Below are 21,317 nucleotides of genomic sequence, written 5' to 3'. Positions count from 1 at the left end.
CACTCCCTCAAAACTTGCGACATCTGTGGCATTGTGCTGTGATAAAACTGCACATTTTAGAGTGGCCTTTTATCGTGGCCAGCCTAAGGCACACCTGTGCAATAATCATGCTGTCTAATCAGCATCTTGATATGCCACACCTGTGAGGTGGATGGATTATCTGGGCAAAGGAGAAGTGCTCACTAATACAGATTTAGACACATTTATGAACAATATTTGAGAGAAATAACACAATGGTGATTGAGCCCACTGATAAAAGCCTTTGCATTTGCAGTCTGACGGACTGGGTGTCTGGTGCGACTTTTGCTGAATATCACAAGTGGCGCCCAGTTATTGACACGTTTTCCAAAATAAGTGACTTCAAAATAACTTCAACAATAAGTGAAATTCCAAAGAAAAACAAACAAATTTGACGCTCAGATTAAGGCAAACAGTCTAAAAAGGAAAGCGACCATCAGTGAGGAAAATCAAGAGTTACAACCTGAGCCAACCGTGGACGTCACACATGCAGCACTGTCTGGATAGCTGGGAAGCGTGCTCCCGCAATTACTGTTTATCACCATAGGTGCCGCCAAAGAGAACGAAACTGAGCTCTTCGAGATTATGTCTTAAATCAAATGAAAAAATATTTATATTGATACAAATATTCGTGTCATATATTTGTTGTATCAGTTAAAATGTTGCTCATCTCTACTCCAACAATGAGTGAGTGAAATGAGAACTGACTGGACAGTTAAACCAACAACCCCTTTGAGAGCTGTGGAATTCTCCTTTAATTACAGAAATAAAGTAATACAATTGTTACACTTATTGAGTGACTATATCAACATCAACGACAAGCCTTATACTTTCTTTTATCAATGAAAGACCTAAAGTGAAAACCCAGAAGGTCAAAGGTCACCCTTCAGTGGACTGTTTGTCTATAGTCACTAATAACTGATCAAAGTCACAGGGGATGCTCAGCTCCTCAGTAATTTCCTCAGAGGATTAAACACTGATAAGAAAATTCTCCAACACTCAATAGTGTTTACATGTGCAGGTTTGGTGTTGGGGATGGGCCCAGGGGGTAAATTCAATTGACGAGGATGAAGAATGTCCCCCGAGGCCCCATACTAGGACATTCATCTTTTTCACCCTGTGAGATGTCTTCTTAAAACACAGCTAGAGTCAATTAACATAGATTTTCCTCAGAGGAGGAGAAAAAAAACATCCCAGATAGACTTCTGGGTTAGTGTGTATACATGTAATGTGTGGAGCTGGTGTGTGTATGGAGGGTGATTTATTGGCTTTGTTAAAAAAAGATCACCAGCCAATTCCCCAGTTGGAGTTGACAACAGTGTGATCAGTTACATTTCCATTTCTGCAACCTTGAAGTATTTTCTACATGAAGCATTCACTCAGCCTGTGGGCATCCATCACTGCTGTCAGTCATCAGTCAGAGTGGACGCCCAAACTGACCAGTTGCCATTGAAAAGGGTTATTAATTGTGACATGTCGATTAATGTCACAGAGTATTAAATCAACTCACAACCTAATTTTCATTTTATTGCACTGTAGGTGGATATTAGCCTGCTGATATAACGGTACAATGTATTCAGGGTGTGGGAAAATCAATATCCCAATCTTAATTTTTTAACAGTTTGGGATCCAACATGGCTACTAATATACTGTATACTGAGAGTGACACATCTAGTTTGAAATAGTGACACCTCAATACTTTCTTGTAATAACCACATCAGTGTGACAATTAATACAACAATGTAAGATAGTGAATGTTGGTACTGAGTGCTGCGTGTCATATTAGGGGACGCTGAGGGAACATATTATAGCTATTCATTTTCTATTATTCTAATGCAGGGGTTTTCAAAGTATGGCAAAGTGAGCCTCCCCTGAAAGAACATAAAAGCAACTGCAAACGGAAATCAGCACTCACATCACGAGCACCCTTATAGCCTTTTTGGAGAGCTGTGAGCACCATAGCGTCAGACGAACGTACGTAAGCATCACGGCAGCATCTATTTTGCAATCTTCACCGGCTGCAACTACAGCAAAGACGAGTCTCAAAGTTAGCTAATGGTAGTTCGATTACTGGTCACATATAGGGGTGGCAGTAAAGCCAAAATGAGTGCAGTCTGCCGGAAACAGTAGAAGAAGACAACCGACTTATTTCTTAATTGTACATAAATTCTGTGTTTATGTAGGATGTCGAAGTCAAATGAGAATGAAAGACCACAAGATTGCGCGAGAATTGCGGAATCACTCGATAACACCAATGTTAAACAGAGCAACCATGCGCTTCTACCATGGATGAGTGCACTACTTAATTAAAAGTGGGTTTTTTTCAAGATTTGTTAGATTGTTAGAAGCAGCAGTTTTGCAGTTTGCTTGTCTTTGCAGTAATTTATCATCCAAGGGGGGAGACAAAGAAACTGCAGGCACCATGAGGATGAAGAGCAACAAGGTCGGATTGAATTAGAAAGTAGGTATACTGTACAGATTAATGCACACACACAAATTCACAGTCACACATAAATGGTCACTTAACTTTTCCCTGACACTTCCTCACCTCTTTGTGTTGTACGACCCACCTCAGCAAAAGATTGAGCAGAGAGCAATGCTCCACACCAGGTTCTGCTAGAATGATAATGTATGATAAAAAATAAGGAAGCAGACTGCAGTAAAAACTGTACACACACCTCCCAGACACTGATGAAATCCGACACCTTAAGTGTAGCTACTCTCACCATTTCACTGCTGAGTAATATGACATTTAAGCCTTAATCTCCATATGTGTCTGAGGTTAGGATTGTGTGTGTGTATGTGTACATGTCACCTGGCATAGGAAAAGTAAGTACAGTGGCAGACTATGCATAATACTACACCATTAAGCAGAGGCAACACAGCAGTAGGTTGCAGATTCAAGCACACCAACGTACACACACACATACACACACACACACACACACACACACACACACACACACACACACACACACACACACACACACACACACACACACACACACACACACACACATTCAGTATGACAGTCTGCAAACCAGTGGATGAAGCAACAATCAACCACAATTCAATATATTAAACTAGTGAAAGACTCTGTCTGAAAGGACGACAGTTGTGAGCATCAACGCTCACCGTCACAGCGTGCAGGAGATTTGTAACTTTTTGGAGCACACATCTGTAAGCTCATTATGTTCCCAGCAGCCATTTTTACCTAAATATGACAAAATATATATGAAAAGTGCACTGCTTCCATATTAAAATCCTGAGTAAAGAGTTACCTAGTTGACTAGTACCGAGGCTGTGATGATGATCCTCTTCATCTCTCCCATTTCGTCATTAACTTTACCTTGGCTAGCACTAAAGATGCTTTTTAAATTAGACCTTCAATGACACATGATACCTACTGTTACCTTTCCAGCTCTGGTCCTTCACAGTGTAGTTTGGAGCCCGCTGGTTCTTCCAGCTGATATAATTGACATCAGTCTGGCTCATAGCTGCTTAACAGCTTCTGCAGTCTGCAAACTGCAGCAATGAATGGTAGTAAGACTGTTTTCTCTACCACTAAATTAACGTTAGACTCAGCTAAAAGAGTGACACCCTGGTTTTATAATCAATGTATGTGGTTAGTAAGCAGGTCAGTATGTGTAGCAGATGTTGGTAATGCTTAAGGGCTGAAACATGTTAAGCTTGTACAGCAGACAGATGACGTTTTCTGGTAGATTTGGTTTGTCAAGTTTATGACAGCAACACAGTACATAGAATAAACACAGCAGAAACCTCAGAGCGGTCAGACCACCAACTTTATATCTTTAAATGTTGCAGATATAGACCCGTTGCAGTTATGTGGGGCAGCATAGCCATCGGGTATGAATGGGCACAGATCTGATTGGAGATTGGCACTTACTGGCCCACATTGCAACAGACCAAAATCCATCCATCCATTATCTATACCACTTATCCTGTTCAGGGTTGCGGGGGGCTGGAGCCTATCCCAGCTGTCATTGGGCGAAAGGCAGGGTATGCCCTGGATAGGTCGCCAGTCAATCACAGGGATGACACACAGAGACAGACAACCTTTCTCACTCACATTCACACCTACGGGCAATTTAGAGTCACCAATGAACCTAACGAGCATGTCTTTGGACTGTGGGAGGAAGCCAGAGACCCCGGAGAGAACCCACGCATGCACGAGGGAAAACATGCAAACTCCGCACAGAAAGGCCAACTTTGTCCAAACCGGGGTTTGAACCTGTGACCTTCTAGCTGTGAGACAACAGCGCTAACCACCACCGCTAACCACCAGCGTGCAGCCCGCAATTTACCAAAATAAATAAGGATATTCATTCACCTGTATTTACAGTGTATGTACACTGAACAAAAATATAAACGAGTTCTTGCATGGCCAGCATACTCACCGGACATGTCACCCATTGAGCATGTTTGGGATGCTCTGGATCGGCGTATAGGACAGCGTGTTCCAGTTCCTGCCAATAACCAGCAACCTCACAGCAAAATTTGTGAACAATATTTGAGAGAAATAGGCCTTTTGTGTACATAGAAAAAGTCTTGGATCTTTGAGTTCAGCTCATGAAAAATGGGAGCAAAAACAAAAGTGTTACGTTTAAATTGTTGTTCAGTGTATGTAGACATGTGCGTATGTATATGCATATATGAATGTTGGAGTATATATGTGTATGTTCATTTGCTTTTTAACTCAATCCTCATTGGACAGAGGCATGGTCATTTTATTCCTGTTGATGCAAGAGGTCTGGTATGTGTGTCACATTTAAGAATATAAGAACTATAGAATCTGATCTGGTTGACCTGTAAATAATTACATTTTTATTATTTTTTCTTCAGAATGTTTAAATATTTTTGCCTCACTTTTTTTTGTAAGCAAGTCCCTCTTTTTATGGTAATTTTTCTTTACTTGTTTTGTTGCACTAGATGTAAAGGTTTATATTTCTGCTTGATAACTTACTAGTGCAATTATTGTATCATTTTTGCTTTTGTAAAACAAATCAATAAAAAAGTTTTAAAGAGAAAGTGTTTTCTTTACATTAACTGAATGGTTATCTCTGCCAACTGTCTATAAATGACTGTTTATTGATTGATTCAGTCTATATGTGCAACAGCACATTATATTTCAGCAGTTTAACCCATTGCAGTTGCTCCATCAGTAAACTTGACTATTGTTGTTGGGTTTGCATCAGTGAGCTGTGCTGAAGTGTTAAAGTGGCACCAAACTAATGGATAAATAACGTGAGGAAGCATTTTAGATCTGACTCTAAAGATGAGACATCATGGATAAGGTAAGGGCTGTTGCATGACTATAAAATGCCAAGAGTCAACAACTTTAATATAATATAACAATAACAGTGGCACCATAAATAAAAGGGAAAACACAAGTTCACCAAAAAACATGCATTGCGATATCTTTTTGTTCTGCGATATTAATGTGATTAAGAAGTAGTGGAAATTATATTAGATAAATGCAGTGTGTTTTCATGTTCATATAAACAATTAACAATCAGACTTTTTATTATTTGGGACTTTAAGGTCTATTTGCTTCTCACAAAACAACATAAACCCCTCTCGACTTTTTCTTGGTTAAGTGACTCTGACACCTGCATGAAAAAGTAGAGAGAGTTCAGGTGGAGCGTCACGTTTCTTCATAAAATAAATACAAATAGACTTGTGGGCTGCAGTTGTGTTATTTATAAGGTATGTAATCAACCATAACGGTTTTCAAATGTATGTTTTATCAGCGTGATCAGCCCAGTGACAGTAACTTTTTGAAACGAAAACTCACGTCTTCTACTTCCTGTCGGCACACACAACCTCACGCCGTGTGTGCGCTGCAGGTGTAACCGCTTAAAGTAAACAGCACGTCCGCTCCATGAACTGTCATTTTATGTAGCTACAGTGTTAACCAGCACCGGGACAAGGTGACGCTGTTGATGAGAATACTCTAACTTATACGCCACCTTGTGTAATTAAAGTCGAGGAGAAATGAAAAATGTCATTTGAATTCTTTTAGATCACATCCCCGGTAATATTGTGCATCTATTTGACAATATAGGCCAAAAAAAACACAGAAAATCCAATTCTTCATATTCTTATATCAAAATCAGATCATTTTTTTCTTCTGGTAAAACTAAATTTCACACATGCAATTTTCAACCAATCAATCTGCAACATTTAGCCACAGAGCACCAAGAACGCTCGGTCAGTTAGCTAGCTACTGCGCTGTGGAGAACGTCTGTCTACGCCCACTGCTCAACGATCAAATCAAATCCCTTCACTGACATGTCCTGCCTGCACGTCCTGTTTCACTCGGAAATACGTCACGATACGGAAGCTAGATACTCTCGAAATGCTGTTTCAGCTCGACTTTAATTAATTATTTAACTAATTAATTAATTAGTCTAATTTCCTTCACTATTGCACATGCACACATGGCAACTGCAATTGTTATACGATATATCGTGCAGCCCTACTTTTCAGGTTATTTTTCAGCCACTTTCATTGCACTGTTAAGGGTTAAGTTAACTGTTCTAATTCTACAACACCAAAATGAACCAATTTTGTTCTCTTTGGTAAAGTGTCTCTCCTTTCCTGTCTCAGACTTAGGATTATTTTGTGCTGGTGGGATTCCTTAAGAGGAAATGATGCGATGTAAAGTGACAGAGATCAGACCACCCCTCCACCGCCAACGCACACACACACACACACACACACATACACTTCCAGCTGGCCCAACGTCTCTGACATGCCTAGTGAGCTTTCTTGGAGTGACAGATGGACCATGGGCAAGGAAGGGGCAAGGGGAAGGCTTGGTAAACATACTCATATAATCATACACACAGACACACACACAGACACACAGACACACAGACACACACACACACACACACACACACACACACACACACACACACAGAGGTACACTTAGATGCACACCTACATGAGGGAATGTAATCGTCCCCACATCAGCACACGAGCTTCCACCCTAATGGAGCTGGCATCGTGCCCTCTCTCCTGCCTTCACCCACAGTCTGCGTTCAGTGCTGGATCCACGGGGCTCCACACACATGGGGATACATGACCTGCCTGCCTTTCACAACCTGTTTGTTCTCCTGCCCTGCAAAGCACCACAGGCCACACAACAACAGCTAGGACCAGGGACAGGCTATGATGTCTTACTAAATATGATGCAGAGGTTACTTTCTTTTATAATGTAGCTGTAGCTGTTTTTCTGGATACAAAGGTAACAACTGAAAGACAAGACGGTTTTAAGTTGTCAACATCAAATCCTTGATGCTTTGGATATACTGTTCATCTTACATTCATGCATAAAAGACAAACTGAAGTGAATAAAAATGTAATGAACTGATATCATGAAAGCTATCAGAGAAACAGTTATGGCATCTGTTAAACATATTCATGTTTTATAATGAAATTACTATGAATAAATGAGCTAAATCATGCAAATTTAAGTAACCCCTGAAGTTCACAGTGATCTTTGAGCTATATGTTCAGTGCATCATCACTGTCAGGTGCAGCATTGATTTCCACATCTATGTGACTGTTCACAGAAAGTGTGCATGTCATGGTGGTCAGAATACTGTATTTAATCCACTATGTAGTAGAAAGCGAGTGCTGTTTTAACACAGCTTACATGCTGAGTGTAAGAAGAAGGTATGGACCGCGAGCTAGATTTGTGCTCTCACTGTTTATTTTTTGCAGATACTGGTTGCTCTTGGGAATCATATTGGAAAAAGACCTCATGTTTAAAGCATCATAATCACCTCCTACTGACGTTTCTACTGTCGTGGTTTTAAAAAGTAAACTTCAAAGTCATTATCATAAAAAAGTGCCCCACTGTTTCCAGGGAGATGTCAGGAGTCGTTTGTTGTTTCACCATTGTATCCTGCAGTGCCGGACAGCGCCATTTAACTGAGTGACTCTTTCTCTGTATACTAATCTGACAGAAGAGAGGACTCCTCTGCAGCTGCTCACAGAACAGTATTCCTCATGCTGAGCTCGATGTTGTTGGAGCAAGAGTTGACAAAATGGACAAAATTCCATTTCACTGTTATGTATTTTATATGATTTATTGTTTGATGAATATTTACCATTGTCACCATCTCTTCTGAACATATTTGTACTGTCTTGCACAAAGTACAGCCATGGTTGATGAAAATGTCAGTGGTTTTAAAGACTTAATCATGAAAGATTAAAGATTGAACAAAGTGAAGTCAGTTTACATTAAATCCATGCAGCTGTCTTTGTCTTTAGGGTTTTTATCCAAAGATTCTTCATCAGGAGACATTGAATGTTTGTACCTTTAATAATTGAGATGATAAAGTCTGAACCAAATAAGTGAACCAACCAACCAACCAACACCGCTTTCCCTACAGCCACACACTTTTATAAACGTATTGAGTATATTGGTTTTGCCAAAAACAAGTTGTTGTTTTTTCCTGTACAGCACTTTCTAAACACAATGTTTAACAGTAAAAAGCCAGAGACACAATTAAAGTCCCCCACCCCAATAGATTGTGAGCAGTGCTGAAGCAGAAAATGCCTTTTAGTTGAGTCTGTTTTATCCTGCTTGCCAAAAGCCAAAGGCAAATTTCAATTTCATGAAATGTAATGGACATTAAAGTTTTCTTATCTTTGTCCTACTGTTTCCTGTTGTTTCCTGTTTCTGTTATGGTTAAGGACAAGCTCCTAAGACTCTAAATACTTTCAGGAATCCAATTTGAACCATTTTTAGCTTCCTGCTTTCTGCCAAAACGCTCTCCAAAACACTCACTCTGCCTTTAAGGTTCTTTTTGCCTCAGTGTGCAGTAATGGAAAAAGGGAAAATGGTCCCATTAAGCAGGTAATTAGCAGCATGTTAGACAAACCTGCAGTACACATGCTGTTTATCATGGTGTGCTGCAAGTTTCAGGGCTGCAGTAAATTCTTATTAGGATTTACAAAAGAATTTGAGAGATGAGGCAGTGACTGTTTCTAGAGAATCAAAGTCTGAACATCCAAAGCTCCAGTGGCCCTTAAGGCTGCGACAACATTGGTTTATTAGAGGCCATAATGTGGAGGTGTTGATAGGAACAAACAACATACTTTAGCTTTTGTTAGGGAGCAAACAAAGTCTGCAGCTGGTCCTATGGGGTCACAACCATCAAAAGGTAAAGCAACTTGGGAACATGAACTTGCTTTGAAAATATTTCAGCACTCTCCTTATTAGATTATGAGATCCCAGGGTACTTAGAATTACTGTGTATGGGTTTGGTACTCTACATATAGTTTTCTGCATTATCAACTTATTTTGTCATATCAATACACTCCTCTTAAAAACACTGACATTTGGCGGTGGTATGATGTTGCTGCAGGGGACAGATGCTACAGCCCTAAGGCTGACTATTTGGCCTGAGGGTGGTTCATAGTCAAAGTGCATGGAATTTCCATAACAGAAAGGTGTTAACCCTGAGGAGAGAATGAATGCGTTCTGCAATTTTCATTTGCAATGTTCGTGCAGAAAAGGTCAGACAGTCACCAGAAATGTAGGAACTGATCCTAAAGGAACAATGAGTTTTACAGAAAATGTAATGGATAAGTGGCCAGAAGTTCATTCACAGCTATTATCCCATGTTTTGACTTTTTAAATAGATAACACATGTTTTATATTGTGTTATTTAGATTTTGTTTGCTGGAAATGAAAATATAGCTAACTGCAAGTGGCTTGTTATTGGCATCCTGACAGAAAACACAGTTACCAGAAACATCCAGCTTCCTGGTGAGCTCCCTTCAGCCAGCTGCCACCTTGTAAAGTGGGACAACTCCTAATTTCAAAACCAACGCTACTTCACTCGCGGCTAGTAACAACAATGCAAAAGAAAAGCGTGTAATCTAAATGATTTGTGTGTATCGATTTTTCCGATTCGAATCGATTCTCATTTGAATGACCCAATATCGATTAATAAATCCCGAGATCGATCTATAAAAATATGTGTAAACGCGCTCCTGAACGCGGCACGGCACACAGCAGTGAGGGAGACATGCCTCGTTTACTGCAACTATGACGGAGACATCAGTGATCGCTGACGGACTCTTTTTATTGTGTGTGCCTCCATGAATATGTACGCTAGTTTTGCACTGATGTTTATGTTACTCTCAGTTCGTTTAATCAAAACCATGAGCCAGATGTACAGACTAAAAATCTGAAACTGGAAAAAAAGTTCATAAGCTGTCTAATTCATAAAATCGTGCTGACAGCTGTGTGTTTGTCATGTTAAATCAAAAGTACATCATGTAAGATTACTGTTTACTCGCAACACTTGCAGAGACCGGAAAAGCAGCCGCTTAGCTCCGCCTACCCTCTCTGGCAGACCAACCACTGCTGGGTGTTACTTGAAAGGTTATGTCTCCAGTCAGTTCTTGAGCACACAGCAGACAGGTAGGTGATTTGTTAATCTATGCATATTTAACTGATGAAGTGGTGTCAAACAGTGTACATTATGTTGTGTAACACAGTCATGTTGAAGAATAGGACTAAAACTAGAGAGCTGAAATCTGCAGACACTTCATGATGTCAATGAACTTTTTAAATATCAGGTAATAAATGAAAGGAGCAGAGTGAAGACAAAGAGAAAACAAGAGAGTGTAACCCTTTAAATCATTTTCATTTGTGCAACAGGAGTATCATTACACAGTAACAAATCATTTTTCATGGTTGTTTTCGGAGACAGAAATATGAGCGGTGTAAATGATAAGGCGGCTCAAGAAAACATTCACTACAGACGTAGCAATCCTTCTGCCCAGCTTTTTATGATGAGGTGAGATTGAATAAAAAGAGAATAGATATGAGTCACGGAGGAAAATGACAGACACAGGTCACTGCTGCCACGGTACACACACACTCCCACAGAGAATAAATACACACATTGTAATGAGGCAGAGGTTGTTGTTTGCGTTGCATGAGCAGAGAGGAGAAAGTCAGCTATTGTAAACATGATTATCTCTAATCCAACACACTCCACTGCTATAATGCGTAATCATAGCCGAATGTGTGTGTGTGTGTGTGTGTGTGTTTGTGTTTGTGTGTGTGTATGTGTGTGTGTGTGTGTGTGTGTGACCTTAGAAGGATGGAAAATAACACAAAAGTTGCAGCAATGCCAAACATGAGCCAGAAAACACAAACATGTGTATGTGTGTGTTTGTGTATGTATGTCCTCCAGTGTCTGCGCCTCTCACTGCCTGTCTGTGTACATTTGCTTGTGTGTATGTGTGAGCACGCATACGTTTGTGCTGTCTGCATACTGTGTGTGCCGAGATCAGAGGGGGAAGTAAGTGCCAATAATCCGACCAATTACAGCACAAACAGAGTGCTGCAGAGACAGTCAGCGCCATAGGAATGCATACAAACATCACTTGTGACAGATTAGAGGAGACTTTTCTCAGCTCTGCGTCTGCAGCTTTGAGCACTGAGAGAGTTAAACCCCAGTCGGTAAAGCTGTCAGTGTTAATGTTCTACTGCACAGGTAATTCAAACTGGGTCAAATTAAAATACATATCTACACTTATTCATTCAAGTGGGGACATTTTCTAATCAGCAGATCTTGTTTTTGTTTTGTTTAGTTCTCAGTGCTGCTGCTTCTTTGAGCTGCTCCTTACCTGTCAATCAAATACTTCAAACACCTGGGATGTCCTCTTTCCTAGACTGATTAACCAGGGTGGCTATTAGTGCTAAGGATTTTGAGAATAAATGTAACATCAAAGTCAATTAACGACAAACATTTTTAAACAGTCACTGACTCTAAGGTCTCATAAGTAAGAATTTGCTCACTCTCTATATCATTGTTAACTGATCTCTGTCTCTTTGCCTTTGCTGTCCATACGGAGAATACCTAGCTAAGGCAGGATACAGGAAATGTTTGGACACAGGACGTGCTAACCTTCCACTGCCTCGCAGCACGTTGTGTTATTGAGTTGTGTTTGATAGGCGAGAACAGTTTTAAAAACCAAAGTCACACAACAACACAAAGAAAAATTAGGCAATCAAGGCGGAGGTAGATCAGCAATTTCTGTGTTATGTGAGATAAAATACAAGTTTTTGTTACTGGAGCCTGGTGTATTGAAGAGAGCAATGTAATGTAAAGTAAAAACATCTTAACTGAAACATAAAGCAATATCTCTGTCGTAGAGAACTGCATTGGGATTGGGACCCAGCGGGTCTCGCGGCACCCAACGCAAATCTCACGGGAGCGGGCGCTTTAAACTTTGCTGCGGGCCGGAGCGGGCGGTCAAAAAATAAACGGCATGATTTTCACGGGATGAAAATTGTAGAAATTAGTCCCTTTATGTATGTCAATGATCAGACTGTCTGAAATAACCTTGTTTATTAAGAATAAACACCAGGTGAACAGATTGTTTACAAGTCCCTTTTGCCTACATGACTGCACAGGATTCAGTGAAAGTCCTCTTATTCTCTCCTTGTGTTTTAATGCACCCGATTTATTAATGTTAAAACCATTGAAGCGATCCCACTGCCCAGCAGAAACAAGAAAGATGCTCTATACGTTTAAGCATTAGGCACAGCAACGTAACTTAATTATTTAAATCTGCAGATGGACAGGATCTTATGTTTATCAAAGTTCTGTGCGCTGACCATCAGAGAAAGGTAAGTTGTAAATGTTTATTTACTTATTGTTGCTGCTGGATCACACGTATTCCCCAGTGCATAATGAACACTGGACAGTGTATTAATATCTGTAGGCACGATAGTCAGTGCCAAAGGTAGTTAGTTATGTTTGAGGTTTATAATAAATGTACCTCTCAGATCCGTGTGTATGTGTGTGTGTGTGTGCGAGTTAGTGTCTGTTTCTGCATGTATTAAAGGAGCGCACATCAGAATGAGCGCACATGATGGAGAGTTTGGTGTTGGTCAATGGCTATTTTAGGTCCTTGCGCAGCCCGAGCAGGAATCTCCCTGAAGTGAAGGAGGTGTGTGTTGAGGAAGCAGTGAGCTTTTCCTCATCTTCTGGCATCACCAGGGTATGCATATAGGCCCTGTCTTTATTAATACTAAACAATAAAATAAATTATCTATTCCCTGCGGGACGGGAGAAGACACAAAATCAATGGAACTCTACTGTGCGGGCGTGAATGATCAGAATAATTGTGTGAGCGGGTGGGAGCGGGATTAAGAAAATAGTCCAGTGCAGGGCTCTATTCTGTAGCCATCATATCCATAACATTGTCAGGCACTTAGAATAATAGTCAGAACCTGTCAGTGGCACTTAAGTGGTCATTCTTTGATTGGATGCATTTGCACTGATAACATAGCAACCCAAACAGATCGTCTTGCCACTGCAGGCTGAAGCACACTGCTGGAGCAACTCCAAAATGTATCTTAATGTTTAAGTTAAAAGGCTGGGAAGTTTAAAGAAAACATTGAATCCAACAATACCAGACAAATTGGATAGCAGAAGCTTAAGTTCCCTTAATGAAGCAAGAGTGTTCCTGACTAAACTATATTTTAGTATCAGACCCATGGTTATGATGAGTAACTATTGACATACAATTTTCAGTGTGATGCAAAAGTATCTCCCACAGTCAAGATTTGTATAAGGCTGAATCCAGCTCCGGACAGTTAAACTGATTTGTTCACTTGAGGGAGCCTCACAGACCCCAGCTGGCCCGAGCCGACAGCATGAGGAGCGACGTTATTTTGGGGACTTTGCCATCTTGTGTTACAGCTCCATTGTTGCGTATTTGCAGCGAGGCTGTCAAGCGAGAGCCACTAAAAATAGGACCCTGGACATTTCCCACAAACTGTTGCTGTTAAAGCTAAGACAACAACTGCAATAGAATTTTCCCCCTTATGAAGACATCCTGAACCAGTTCCAGCAAACATCCTTGTGCCTTTCTCCCCCAACAGTACAGTCATTTTCTCTCTTACAAAGGAAATGAAAAAAACTTGTCTGTCTCATCTTATTAAATCCTCCACTTCTGTCTCTGTCTTTGGTAGAACGATGAAATACTACTGAATCAAGCCAAAGCTAATCTTCTTTATTTCAAGACAGTGTCAATCGGTTTTGGGTCTAATCTTGCAGGAAGTTAAACAAATAAAACAAATCCAATTAACCACTCTGCCTCAAATTCTCCATTGTTTTCAGAACAATAATCTCCACATGAGATTAAACATTTGCTTTGATGAATATGTGCATGCACATTTTACATTATCAGCTGGATGCATAAAGATGTACGTGCGTGTATCTATTAAGTGTTTGTCGTGTTTCCGTGCATGCGTGTGCAGACTATTTTCTGGCTTTGTGCACGACAGATATGCTCTGTGATTTGAAATTGAACTGATGATTGTTTCTCACCCAAAAAAGACACAACACAGAGAGAGAGAGAGAGAGAAAAAGATAAACACAAAAAAACAGCAGACAGCAAGTGCTTCAGGGGAATGAGGGAGCTAAACAGATGATAAAGGAGTGACAGAGATGGAGAGAGAGGGTGAGTGAAGTGTAAGGAGCATGTTATGAATGCCCCTTTTAGTGCAAGAAAGCAAGGATAATCCCTATTAAGGTAATTAGTGTTTCAGGAGACAAAGCGTAATTAAACAGAAACAGGCTATAAACTATGTGCTGTCTAAATATAACTCGTCCGTACAAATTCAGTCAGACTGCAGAATCTCTGCATCCTAAAACTGCAGGCGGGGGGAGCGTGTGTGCATGCGTGCATTAGATGGGGGCGGTGTGTTTACAATGAGATCAAGAGAATGCTTGGCAGGACGTCAGCCTTGTAAAGCCCCAGGATTCCACATGGAAAACACTGTTGCACTCTGCACCACGGGGAAAACACACACAAAGACACACATGCACTTACACACAGACAAGCCCACAGAGAAAACAAACATACGCCATGAGAGCTTTTGGTACACACAGAGAAGCAGACACACAGGGATGCAATCACAGTGACGCCGTCAGCTTTCGGGCTCAAGGAGAGCAGAGAGGATTTATACCTGGGAGAAGTTTGTGTTTTTCATCAGCTTTCATCTTCATGTCAACATTCCCCTCACTTTCTCTCTCTCTCCTCACCAGAGGGAGAGCTGTTCATTTTTCATCTTCAGTTCAACTCCTCTGTAGCCACATCTCCTGAGACTGGAGAGTGTAAGCGTACATGTGTGTATGCATGTGTGTGCGTGTGTGTGTGTGTGTGTGTGTGTGTGTGTGTGTGTGTGTGTGTGTGTGTGACGGGAAGTGGAAGTGGGGGGTTTGAATCTTTTTTTCCTGCTATGATATTTCTATCATCCTACAGGATCATTACCCTACAGATTTCAAAACTACAACTACAGCCTTAAGAGTCTACAGCCATGCTATAGCAGCTCTGTGTGGCTACGTTGCTTTAAGGTAAATGCTAACATCAGCAAGCTAACATGCTCTCAATAAAAATGCTATCATAAAAAATCATAATACACAATGTTCACCACTTTAGTTTAAAGCGTTAGTATGCTAAAATTTCTAGTAATTCTACAAAGGAATGTCAAATCTGTAGGTAGGGATGTGGATTTCCAGGATGGCAAGTGTTCTAGTTTCCGTTTGTAGTACACTTGTAGTCTGAGTAATATTGACCAATCACGTATCAGCAGGCTGCGGCGTATGCAGGAAAAACAGACTGTGTTGAGAGCAAAAGCAGGCGGAATGTAATGCGCCGTAATGACATCCCGGCTCCCAACAGCGGCTATCTGGCGATGATTTAGCTTCTCATTAATCTCTTTAAACAGACATCTGCATGCTAACAGCTAACAGTCCGTTCTAGATCTAAAATTCAACTTGAGATACATTCCCTGACGAAGTGTCACAAAAGCCGTTCAGCGTTCAGATTTCCTGACTTCCTCGAATGCATCAGAAATTATCGATCCGACAAACGAACATTTTAAAAGTTGTTTTCTTCTCCTCTCGAGGACAGACCTTACAAAGCTTAATTTTTATTTTTTACAAAACTGCATAATGACGTTGAAATTTCGGCAAAGGTAAGACCTGTTCATTAAACGTTAATCACAAGAAAAACTGATTATTTTTCTGTAATAAATGCAGCACGCAGAAAAGGAAGCTGTTTATCGCTAACCGTTGGCTAAATGCCCCGGAGGCTATATCATCGGTAGACTATAGCTGATAACCGATCCAAGATTGCTAGTGAGCAAAAACACACACCATACAGTTGAAGGGAATCTGACTGGATAATAACAACATGAGTGGTGTCAGTACATTTCCCTGAGGAATACCACAAATGATGAGCCATTTCCAAAAGGTTACTAACCTCAGCTGTCTTCAGGAAATCAAACTCCAAGGCTAAAACAAACTGTAAAACACTTCTGACCCACACATGTCTCCCTCTATCTTTGCTTTGTGTTTACTTGATTAAGCACATATCAAAGGCTTAAAAATATCATCAAAAAAGCAGGTGTTTCCTGAAGGAGCCTATAATTGTAGTTCAGAATCAGAATCAGGGTTTATTGCCAAGTAGGTTAACACATACAAGGAGTTACATTATATTATACCAAAACTAACTAACTACAGCATGGTAAACCTGGAGACTTTGGTTTATTGGAGAAAAAAATGTAGGTGTCTGGATCCTCTTTAGAAAATAAATTACCCAATCAATGATTCAGAAATCATAAGTATAATTAAATCATGTTGATCTACTGCTTTTGGCAGAATACGTAAAAATAAACAATATCAAAGTGCAGCCAGAATCCTGCCGAAGGGAATATATATACATACTGTATATGATGAGAGTTTAATCACATAATCTCGTCTCACACTGGTGTTTGCACTTGGAGATTCTGAGATTAATTCATTTTCCTTTCTAGCAAAGACACACACACAGGGTTATTTCAAACCTCCCAACAGCACTGCCCGTGCTTGTGATGTATTTTCACTTACATACAGATAAGGAAGCTTCACAGCTCTTCTTACCTGGTTCAGTACAGTTTTTTTCAGGCTCAGCGTAGAGCTTTGACTCGTTGTCGTAGACTTCTTGTAGAAGGTGACGACTTTCCCACCTCGCCCCCTCCTCAACCATGGTGCTGGAAACATGATATCCTGAGAGGGTCCAAAAAAGACAAATACAAAGAGAAAGAGATGGTGGAATGGTTAAAATGTTTCTCTTGACAACATATTCAGACAACAATTAGAGGCAGCTCCCAGGACAGTTGGCTTATTGAAAGACACTGAACCCATCCCATTGCGTTCAACAAACCTGCTTTTATGTAACAAAGTAAAACCACAGAGACCCTTTATATCTTTGTTGTCTCTATTGATGAACAAAACTTTTTGTTCTTGAAATGGTTGCATGATTTGATGCACACTGTAAATATCCCACATGCACAGACAGACTAACGGCTGTGATGCACAACGTTCCAACATGAATTGACATCCCTGAATCCTGCAAACCTTCCCTCTGCCAGAAGAACAAAGGCCGATGAGACATGCATCTTGTGTCACTATGTTCTATGTAAGTACGGCAGCACGCTGAGCACCACAAGGTTGATCATTCCAGCTCAGTCATCTGGGTCACAGTATCCTCAAGCGCCCCACCTCCGACCCATCTCCTCTCCCACCATGCAACAGGCCCTGACTTAGGTGCAGAGCACGGCAGGGGCTTCTATAAATAGCACAGCGCTTGACTATATTTATCCAAACGCACAATGTTAGCAACATTTTGCAAACAGCAGTGTCACAGGCAGAAGAATAGAGAGGCAGGGAGCTAACCAATAGCTGCTAAAGAAAGCTATTAGCTTACATTATAAATGTGAACACCAACAACTATCCTGAAGCTGGAAAGTCTTGAAGGTGCAATGCAACGCAGATGAACACACAATGTGAGGTGAGATGTCCTCTGGTTTCAGAGATTTTAGCATTAAAGGTTCTCTGTGAAGATTTGTCTTAAACAAACAAGAATCTCTGTTTACATCCAGTTTTTTTATTATTTAGAAACCCAAATTATAAACATGTATGTATTCTCTGTCGTATTATTTTTTTTCTGAGTAGGACTGTGTATACTGTTACCCTGATTGTTTGTGTGTCCTTGTGCATGTGCATGAGGAAAAACTCCTCTAATAAAGAATATTCTCCATCCTCCATTCTTTATTAGAGGTCAAACACTCTACAGGGAACATTTACCCTGTGTATTGTGTGTGCGTGCGTGTGTTTAATATTTATTTGACTGGTGTCAATGAACCAAATTGTTGGGACACTTCTCTTGTTGATCTATAAGAAAGTCTGATTTATGGCAACGGTGTTGTTTTAATTACTTTTGCATCCATCACATTGTTTTTAAATGAACATTTTACTTATTATACTCATTATAATTTTATCATAAACCTTATTACAAAGGTGTTGGTATGAGTTCATTGACTTTTTCTGTGGCCACACTGAGTGCAGGGTTCTAATTAAAAAAAAGCAAGCAAAAAAAAAAACCCAAAACCATCGACTGGACCGGTTAAAATCTAAGGTGCATGAACCTTCATCATACCAGCTTCAAAAAGGAATTTTATGTACATGTACATTTTATGTTTAAAACAAACACAATGCACATCTGGACTTGCTCACAATGTGTACATTTATATAAAGACAACTGAAGGGTGAAATCTGCCAGGAAGCATCACTGCCAAAGCTTCGATACAGCTGTGACGCCTTCTGCCCTCTTACTGTAGGCTCTGCCCCTGAGCCAATGCTTCTGTGTATGTGCGCGTGTGTGTATGTATGTAACATAAGACATTGACCGACTTTACAGCTTGAAACACAGTCAGCATGCTCCACAGGAATCCCATCAGTCTGTTGTTAACCAATAATAACTGGAGTATGTGACAGTATGCTGCAGACACACATGACACATGAACACAAGCCTTGGTGAGTGTTTTAGGCGGCTGGTGGTCCAGTGAAGCAGAATGCATCATCGATGCCGCGGTTACCACGGTGACGTGACGTAACAGTTAAGAGGTAGGAAGGCGCATGACATAACACTGAGTAACTCACGCACATGCTCAGAAACACACTACAGTGACTAACCAAACTACAAGCACATGCTATGAGATGTAGCTACAAAATGCATCCGTCAGACAGGTTACAAACTCTATGAGGAGCACGGCTCTGTGATGTAGCAGATCCAAAGGTGGAGGAAAATGTGAGCCATGTTGATCAGGAACGTGTGAACAGATAAAAATGCATACATAACATTTGAATGTTACTAGTTAATTATTTCAAAATAAAGTTCTGATTTATAGATTCATACCGGCCTGAATGTTTGCAGGAGTAGTGACACGTTTTCTGAATGGATTATTCCCCCCCCCCCCACACACACACACACTTTTAATGGGGAAGGTTTGTATTGAACACTGATTAGCAGATACATTTTTGCAGCTTTTATAGACAAACAAATATATTTTTGCCCTGGTGGTGGGTCTTAAGTGTCACAATGTCTGTAGGTCACATTTGGTTTTTGGTATGACTTCACCAAAAAGATGGAATCCCAAGGGGATGCTACCTGATGCTTCTGCTTACTCAAAGACCTGCTGTCTAGTGCGACTGCCAAGTTACATGGAGGAGGAAAAGTCATTTCAACCCAAACTTGAGTACTCAGAACTTTTTGTCCCAGGACACTTTTCAAAGAACTAAAAGGTTCCTTAAGCCCGTTCAGTCTGCACTTCCACGACAATCTAAACACCCACAAAGACTAGGAAAAAAGGCTGATGTACTATGAAGCCCTGCAACGGACAGACATTGTTATTAGTGCAAAACAACAACAATAATCACGGAGGAGATTCAAGGCCTGGGGTTGCAGATTTTTGGAAATGGCAGCCAATCAGAAATATTTAACAGGGCTGCACGGCTCTGCCCCGACTATATGCACTGATTTCCTCCAAAGGTTCTTTGTGCATGGAGGAAGTCCCTGCTTTGTACAGCAACTTTAAGGCAAGTATCACACTAAAAACCCTTTGACATATATATCCCTAATGCGCATTATATTTCAAGAATAACATTTGAACAATATGATTGATATGTTATTAGCAGATGCTGATTACACCTTATAGAAGAATATGTCCAGGCACAAGTTTTTGCTATGGCATACTATTCTGTATCAATTTTTATCCCACCTCCACAAGGTAGTCACTTCCTCTGTGTGTCTGCTGCTTGGAACCGTGCAGGACGTGTACAGGGTTAAACAGAACCCATTAAAAAGAGCAAGAGCTGAACTGTTGCTGGAAACAAGTCTGATCAGAGCCGTGAATCTGAACCGAACAGTAACGTTTTAGGCCGTAACACCAAAACAATAGGCTGAAAGATGCTCCCTGATCTGCTCCTGTCATATTACACACATTTAATGTATCATTTAATCTGTTAATCTGTACAAAAATCCATTAGTTCAACACTTAGAAGGGTCAGAGAAAGTGGGACAAAGAGACACAGACAATAATACAGGGAGAAATGTTGCTAAATATAACATGAATGAACGTACAATATGTGGAACTGAATTTCCCTCCAGATTTCAGACAGTATGGAGTCAGCCAAGATGTGCTGTACCTGCAGGAATCACCCCCTCATAGATCTAGGCCAGCAGTGCATGTGTGTGAGATGAGTGTGTGTGTGTGTATCTATAAAGAAAGAATACTTCAGGGGAATCTTAAACACTCTGGGAGCTGGAATGGGCCGCAGAAATATTCTATGTCTTGATATATTTTGATACATATTTCATCTACATTCATCCATCCACCTCTCATTAACACAGTATCACATATTGGCCAATGTCTATAGGTCCATGCCGACCCCATAACGTCACATGCCATGGCTGCACATCGCTCCTCACTGTCATGTTTAATTAGCTACTTTATCTTCATTAGCGTCCCTTGGCAGGCGTGTGTGTGTGCGTGCGTGCGTGCATGTGAGTACATGTGTGTGTGCACATATTCTCTACCCATGAGGACACATCTGAGTCCTTGTGCATCTGTGTGACAAAGTATGTTTCTATGCATAGCATGCATGGTGTGTATTTATTCCAATATTATATATTTTTGTGCTGGTGTTTGTGTGTGTGTGTGTGTGTGTGTGTGTGCATGTGTGTGCGTGTGCCAGTGAGTGCTAGCCACAACCTTGTCCCTAGAGACTATAGAATCAGGCCATGAGCACGTGGTTTTCACTATGCGGTGCTATAACATGCTACACGTGATGCCAACATCCTTGGCTTCTCATCATAGGACATACATATCTAGGTTACTCTTT

General features: G+C 40.6%; 1 protein-coding gene across 1 annotated transcript in view; it reads right to left on the bottom strand.

Annotated features, from left to right (window-relative positions):
* slc24a3 (solute carrier family 24 member 3) overlaps positions 1-21,317 on the bottom strand; it is a 93,250-nt gene that overhangs the window by 47,048 nt on the left and 24,885 nt on the right. The window contains exon 2 of the mRNA XM_069658763.1: positions 17,016-17,141. Coding sequence (XP_069514864.1) covers positions 17,016-17,141 — 126 coding nt within the window. The remainder of the gene's footprint in view (positions 1-17,015; positions 17,142-21,317) is intronic.

Source organism: Semicossyphus pulcher, unplaced genomic scaffold (genome assembly GCF_022749685.1).
Source record: "Semicossyphus pulcher isolate SPU_LCO1_2020_fin unplaced genomic scaffold, fSemPul1.0.p SCAF_12, whole genome shotgun sequence".
NCBI lineage: Eukaryota > Metazoa > Chordata > Actinopteri > Labriformes > Labridae > Semicossyphus > Semicossyphus pulcher.
Note: the sequence above shows the minus strand (reverse complement) of the source record. Positions and strands in the feature narration are given on the sequence as shown.